This window comes from Electrophorus electricus, chromosome 13 (genome assembly GCF_013358815.1).
Source record: "Electrophorus electricus isolate fEleEle1 chromosome 13, fEleEle1.pri, whole genome shotgun sequence".
NCBI lineage: Eukaryota > Metazoa > Chordata > Actinopteri > Gymnotiformes > Gymnotidae > Electrophorus > Electrophorus electricus.
The window spans coordinates 9,519,418-9,526,006 of record NC_049547.1 but is presented as its reverse complement, the minus strand read 5'-3'; the positions used below and the strand labels follow the sequence as shown (position 1 = coordinate 9,526,006).

At 40.2% G+C, this 6,589-nt stretch overlaps 1 protein-coding gene across 1 annotated transcript; it reads right to left on the bottom strand.

Annotated features, from left to right (window-relative positions):
* Positions 1 to 1,286: 1,286 nt before the first annotated feature.
* Positions 1,287 to 3,945, bottom strand: arf6b (ADP-ribosylation factor 6b). Its single transcript, XM_027000261.2, has 2 exons — positions 3,861 to 3,945; positions 1,287 to 3,673 (listed from the first exon to the last, which is right to left on the bottom strand). The coding sequence occupies exon 2, from the start codon at positions 2,858 to 2,860 to the stop codon at positions 2,333 to 2,335; it is 528 nt and encodes a 175-aa protein (XP_026856062.1). The 5' UTR covers positions 2,861 to 3,673; positions 3,861 to 3,945; the 3' UTR covers positions 1,287 to 2,332.
* Positions 3,946 to 6,589: the final 2,644 nt, after the last annotated feature.

Sequence of the window (6,589 nt, the reverse complement as noted above, 5' to 3'; positions counted from 1 at the left end):
GCACAACTGACACTTCATGGAATCAAATTATTTTTAAATCAAATTATATAAACACTTATGCTGCAAACATAAACCATAGTGCTGATACTTCTTATATTGTTCAACGCAGATAGGCTGGACAAACGTGGCCTTAAAACCTTTTGTGATCCACTTTCTCGGCGCCAATGTCTTTTCAGTGAACATGCGTGTCTGAAGACCGGATTTCTTTAAAAGAACACAAATTTGAAGGGCAGCTGAACTGAATACAAAACCCTGTTGGCATTCTTGTCCCCAGCACATTTCAAAGCATTTATGCCAGTGTAAAACACTTTCTTTTGTGAGAATGTGGTAAAGGATAAACAAATAACATACACGCATTTCACTATGGCTATCTCCCATATCCAAATAAATTAGCCTCCTAAATGATTTGTATTTTATATCAGTTAGGCCACATGATACTAAAAGTAATCAAGACTGTAGTGAAGTACTATGAGCAAGTAAGTTATTCTCATTTGAGTCCTCCCTTATCCGGGTTGAAGAGGTGACTGACTGGCTCAACATCCATTCAACATGGTGGACAGCACAACTGAGAAAAGCACTTGTTATGAGCAGCTGTGTCAGCAGAGGTTGGAGCATTTGTGCTGTGGACCACTGCCTTGCCTTTAGCTCTCTGCATGAAGCAGTTTAGCAGCTGTGTGGCCACTGGAGACTAAGAGGGACACATCCTGTTTTCAGAGAGGACTATAAAGGGGGGGGGGGAATGTTTAGTTAAATGCCATGCCAAAGGCCCAAGAGCAGATGTAAATGAGCCCCCTTGTTGGCTTATACTGACCTATAGGGTATACAGAGTACACAAGCATGGTGTACATAACTCACTAGACGAAAGGGCAGTGAAAAGTAGTGTGCTCTGCATGTGCATTTTATGAAGGTTGTGTCTATAGAGATGCACCAGTGATCTAGTCAAACATTAAACCCTACTTACATTTTTTTAAACACTCTATCCATCATGGATTTCAAAGTTCTTAGAAATGCCTCAGTTCAGAAAACACTGCAAACAAGTCAATAGTGGAACACACATGAAACAGAACCATACAGCTACAGGGAATTGAACTCTGGTTCCTAAGGATTATCAAAAACAAACTATGGTTCAGATCTTTAGGTAGGCTAAATAACAAAAATGCAGAGTAACAAATCTACTCAAAAACCTTTGCTTATTTTGATCTCACTCAAGGTCTGTGGAAAACCCCTGCATGCAGCCTGGTTTAGAACTGACTTCCTGCAAATGGACTGAAACAAGAGTAAAGTAAAACCTTTAAAATGACTAAGTTTAATTGGATGTTTCAGTTACAATTAGTTTCTGTACATGTTTTTCAAAATGAGTAAAGCAGTGCAAGAAAGTGAATCATATGAAAGAGTTCTCTCCATTTGAATGGCAAATTCAGTCCACTCTGATGTAAGCACTACACTGAAAAGGCAAGAAGGAAACAGTGCCACATTTTGGAGACACAGGACTGAAAGTGACTGACAGCATGTTGGAAGCTATTAGCCTGAACTGTAGAAAAAAGACTTTATGGATTACAAAAAGCATTCTGCTGCTTAGAACTGTCAGACCATTATCTCCCATTCATCTTTGGGGCCCCATAGTAACACAGCAAAACAACCAAGTATTGTATTTTGAAGCTTTTGTCAGCATGGAGTCACTTAATTTATGGTTTATGAATGCATGTGCTCTTTTCAGAGTCAAACACTTTTGCATATAGCTTACTGTCCCATATAGCTTACTGACTCATTTACAGGTTAACTTGATGCCAGTGACATGACAATGGTAGTTTCACCTGTCATGCTACCTAATGTTTGCTACAATGTTCCCAGTAAAACTGTCACTGGCTACTGATGCTGGGACAGTTCTTAAACATCTCTGTATAAAAGGTCTCATGTCTTAATGATGGGCTAATCACAGGAGTCAGAGCCTGCACTTTTCACACAAACCACAAAAACACAGACAACTGAAAGATCAGGAAGAACAGCCTTTAACCTAAAAAAAAAGAGAAAAGATACAAAACCCAACATAATTCAGAAAAAAAAATAGAATTTGCCTTTAGAATAATCCAGGAATGGTCTATCATGTGAAGCAAAAGTTAATTATGTGAGGTGGCACATGTGCCACAAAACATAATAAACTAAAAACCAGCAAAGCCCATTTTTGCTCAAAAGAGAAATTATTAATTATAAAGGTCATTTCATCAGTCAAAAATAAAATAAAATATAATTCAAAGTGTTGAGCATAATCAATGTTATTTTTTTCCTGTTTATTTTTCTTTCTAACAAACAGTCAGTGCCAATCAACTGGTCATTAAGACTTGTAATTTGAAGTAAGCCATGTTAAGCCCTCGTACAGTCCATCCCCTGTGGTGGCACATGAAGGCTGCACATACCAATTCCTATCTCTGATACGTGTCAGTCCCAGTTTCTCCTGGATTTCGTGTGGCTTCATGGCATCAGGTAGATCTTGCTTGTTTGCAAAAATCAGAATGATGGCATCGCGCATCTCGCGGTCATTGATGATACGGTGGAGTTCCTGCCTTGCCTCATCTATACGGTCCCTGTCAGCACAATCCACGACGAAAATCAACCCTTGCGTGCCTGTGTAGTAATGTCGCCACAGGGGACGTATCTTGTCCTGTCCACCAACATCCCACACGTTGAATTTGACATTTTTATAGGTGACTGTCTCCACGTTGAAACCTACGGTAGGTATAGTAGTCACAGACTGACCCAATTTTAGTTTATAAAGAATTGTGGTCTTTCCTGCAGCATCAAGTCCAAGCATCAATATCCTCATCTCCTTGTTACCAAATATCTTTGACAACATTTTCCCCATCTTTTAAACAGTTCATAAATATGTCCTTCCCTCCTACAAACAGAGTTAGCACACGTCACCTGAAATTTGAAAACAGATTTGCTGACTAGACTCTCTTAAATGGGAGCAGTCGCTTTGCAAGGTGGGGAGTCAATCACCGTTAACTATGAGCCAAGGCCCTGGGGAGCAGTACACCCTAACCTTCATTCAAACACCCTATTACGACGGTTTGTCTTCTCAGAAACAGCAAAATCTGACGGTGTTTGCTAAGTGCGTAACTACTGCATATATGAACGTACACTTGTCAGACGTGAGAGTAATAGTTAATAGCAGCAAATTACATTTAGGTAGCTTTGAAGTGTCCAGAGTTAAGTGGATGTAGCAAAACTTTGAGCACCGTAATTTCCAAATGGAGAATCTTATGGGAGTTTAACCCACTGTTCCTTTTGCAGTAACTGCAATAGCCGTAGCACACAGCAATCCTTACTCGAAGTAATTAGGATGTCAAAAACGGCATTTAAGATAGCATTGTGGTTATGACTTTGCCCAGTAGCGCTGTACTGTCAACGGCTTAGGTCAGTTCAGGAATCCCGGTAAGGCCTCGAAGAGCCTGCGGTACTCCGGACTTCGTCTCGGCGTGTTAAACGTGCCTCTCGGGGCTTCGTTCTTGTCCTTTCTCGCAACGAAGCCAGCTAGCGACTGGGGAATATTTTAAAATGCTCGACGACGAAGCCTCACGTTTTGCACCACAATAGCTCGCTGTTATCATAGACGTCCAAAGTCGAACTGCATCGATTTTAAACGTCCTTTGTGCGATTTCCTCCTGACGTCCTCCTGTGAAACAAGAGAGGTTCAGCTACAGAGCCACCGCACAACTCAGCGAGCTAGCAGCTAAGCTAACTCGCTGAAGAGCTCAAACTCATTCACAATAACAAACTGCGCAAAAATTCAACAGGAAAAATCGGATACATGAAAGGACTCTCTAGTCACTAATTTCAGGGCAATAAAACAGTTAGGTTACCTTTGGAGGGACACCATTCTCTAGCAGTCTCTACACCTGGGCTTAACCCACCAAACAGCCGACTCTCCAGCGCCGAATGAAAAACCGGAAAAGGTGTGAATGAAACTCGTCCGCCACTTCCTCTGAAACTCGCCGTCCCACCCTCACTGTATGCGCATTGCTTCTATCACAAATGGCAACAGCGACCTCTGCAGGTTAGTACGAAGTAGTACTAACGGATCATAGTTCTAAAGACTTTCAAATAATGCTAGAAAAAAAATTATTGGCATTAAATCAAGCAATAAAAACTTGTTTCGGCACTCCCTATATACAAGGCCTGTCTGTAAAGCCAGTAAACTGTAAAACCAATTTCTAGTTAACACGAATAAAATACTGTATTACACGAATTTTCTTTCTGTTCTGCAAGATAATGATTTGGATGGAAAAAAAGCCCAAACCTTTTTTAAACAGCAGGGTCCCACAACATCACATTCCTATCATGATATTTCACACCAGGGGTTTACATTCTTTTCTGAATGGCCAGGCTCATTTTTACATCAAACCTGCTTTTCATGTTCACAGATAAACAACTCTGTTGTGGTCTCATTGAACCATTGAACCATTTATCCAACATTATTTACCAAAATCTATTAACTTTGTCGACGGCATAAGGCAAACCATTTAAGTAGTTTTTTAACATCATGAAAGAGGTATCTTTTCATTGGAGCCATATCACTGTTGTGAAAAAATGATGAGCCTAGAATGTAGCCAGTGTCTGAGGGTCTCCAGCTGTGAGAGATTGTGTTGTCACATTTAACAAAACAGTGGATAGGGAAAAAGTCATATTATACTTTTATTACAGTTTTTCTCATTTGGATACACACTGTAACTGAACAAATAATCAAGAAAATGATTCATTATACTAAAATCCCATAATGATACAATATTTCTTCACAGCTATAACACAGTTAATTTAACACAGTTTGCAGTTCTGATGAACTCATTTTGCAAAACTCTGCACACTATGCAGTTCTCAGTGGGAACACACCTGTCTCATTTCCCTAAACACTGGCATCACCAATCAAAACTCACTATGCCAATGAACTATATCATCATCCCGCAAGTGAAAATACAGTACATCATCATTATTTACTCACTTCTCCTTATTGCCTAGAGCATATAAACTCTATAAAAGATTAGGGAAATGTCAAACTTAGCAAAGACAAAACAAAAAGGGAGAAAGAATGACTACAGAGAGGAAGAGCCAGAGGAAGATGAAGATGAAATGGAAGGCAGATAAATATTTCCTAAGACATTTGAGCAATTCTTGTGGACAAAGTCATACTGTAAACCATGGAATGAGCATGGGGGAAGCTGGACAGATTTGTGGCCAAATCCTCATGATAGACAAAATGATGCCTGACATTGAGGGGTTTTTGTTTATTTGTTTTTACCGTAACAGCAATTACAGGTAATGTTTCAGAGTATTAAGCATATTAAGAATACTTAACATAATCTTTAATAAAAATCAGAAATATTTTAATAGCAATGATGAGGTCAAGCAAATATTCTATATTTACATTTACAGCATTTAGCAGATGCTCTTATCCAGAGCGACTTGCAAAAGTGCTTTGTCATTTACTCATAGAATACATCCTAGCTAGTACAGCAGATTAGAGTCCAATATACAAATGATCTAGAATACTGTAGAAACACAGGGATCGCTGCTGATGCCTAGAAGTACAAAATACATAAACGTCTCTCTTAAACAATGATAAGTGCAATAAACAATAAGTGCTAGAGTTTGTTAAACAACATCAGTGTAATAAACAATACCCTACAATAAGTACTAATTTAGTCAATATGGGAGCAGGGTCAGCTGTCATTTCAATTTCCATGAATAGATGGGATTTCAGTCTGTGTTTGAAGACTGCAAGGGACTCTGCTGTCCAGACAGCAAATGGGAGTTCATTCCACCATCTTGGAGCCAGGATAGAAAATAGTCTCAATGCTTGTCTTCCATGAGACCTGAAGCATGGTATGAAGCTGAGCTGTACGTGAGGTTTGAAGTACTTGAGGTACGGATCGGGCTTTGACCACTGACCTCATGTATGAAGGGGCTGGTCCATTTTTGGCTTTGTAGGCAAGCATCAAGGTTTTAAATCTGATGCATACAGCTACTGGAAGCCAATGAAGGGAGCGCAGCAGCGGAGTGATGTGTGTGAATTGTGGAAGATTGAAGACCAGTCATGCTGCTGCCTTCTGGACATGCTTTAGCGGTCTGATGGTTCTTAGAGGAAGACCAGCAAGGAGCGAGTTGCATTAGTTTAGCTTTGAGATCACAAGAGACTGCACAAGCACCTGGGTAGCTTCCTGTGAGAGAAAGCGCCAAATCCTTCATATGTTACAAAGGAGAAATCTGCATGACTGGGTTAGATTAGAAACATGAGTTGAGAACGACAACTGGTTGTCCAAAGTTCTGCCCAGGCTATGGGCAGCTTCAGCTGGTGATACCAGGGAGTTCTCGAAGGAAACTGTGAGGTCATGGTAAGAGTTGGGAATACCTGGGATGTATAGAAACTCGGTTTTACTGGGGTTGAGCTTCAAGTGGTGGTCTGTCATCCATGATGCAATATCAGTGAAGCATGCTGAGATATGTCTGGAGACCTGCGTGTCAGAGGGTGGAAAAGAAAGAAATAATTGAATGTCATCGGCATAGCAGTGGTAGGAGAAACCATGAGAAGATATTA

Bases quoted from the DNA above. Each gene is read 5' to 3' on its own strand.
- arf6b (XM_027000261.2), bottom strand. From the start codon at position 2,860: ATGGGGAAAATGTTGTCAAAGATATTTGGTAACAAGGAGATGAGGATA.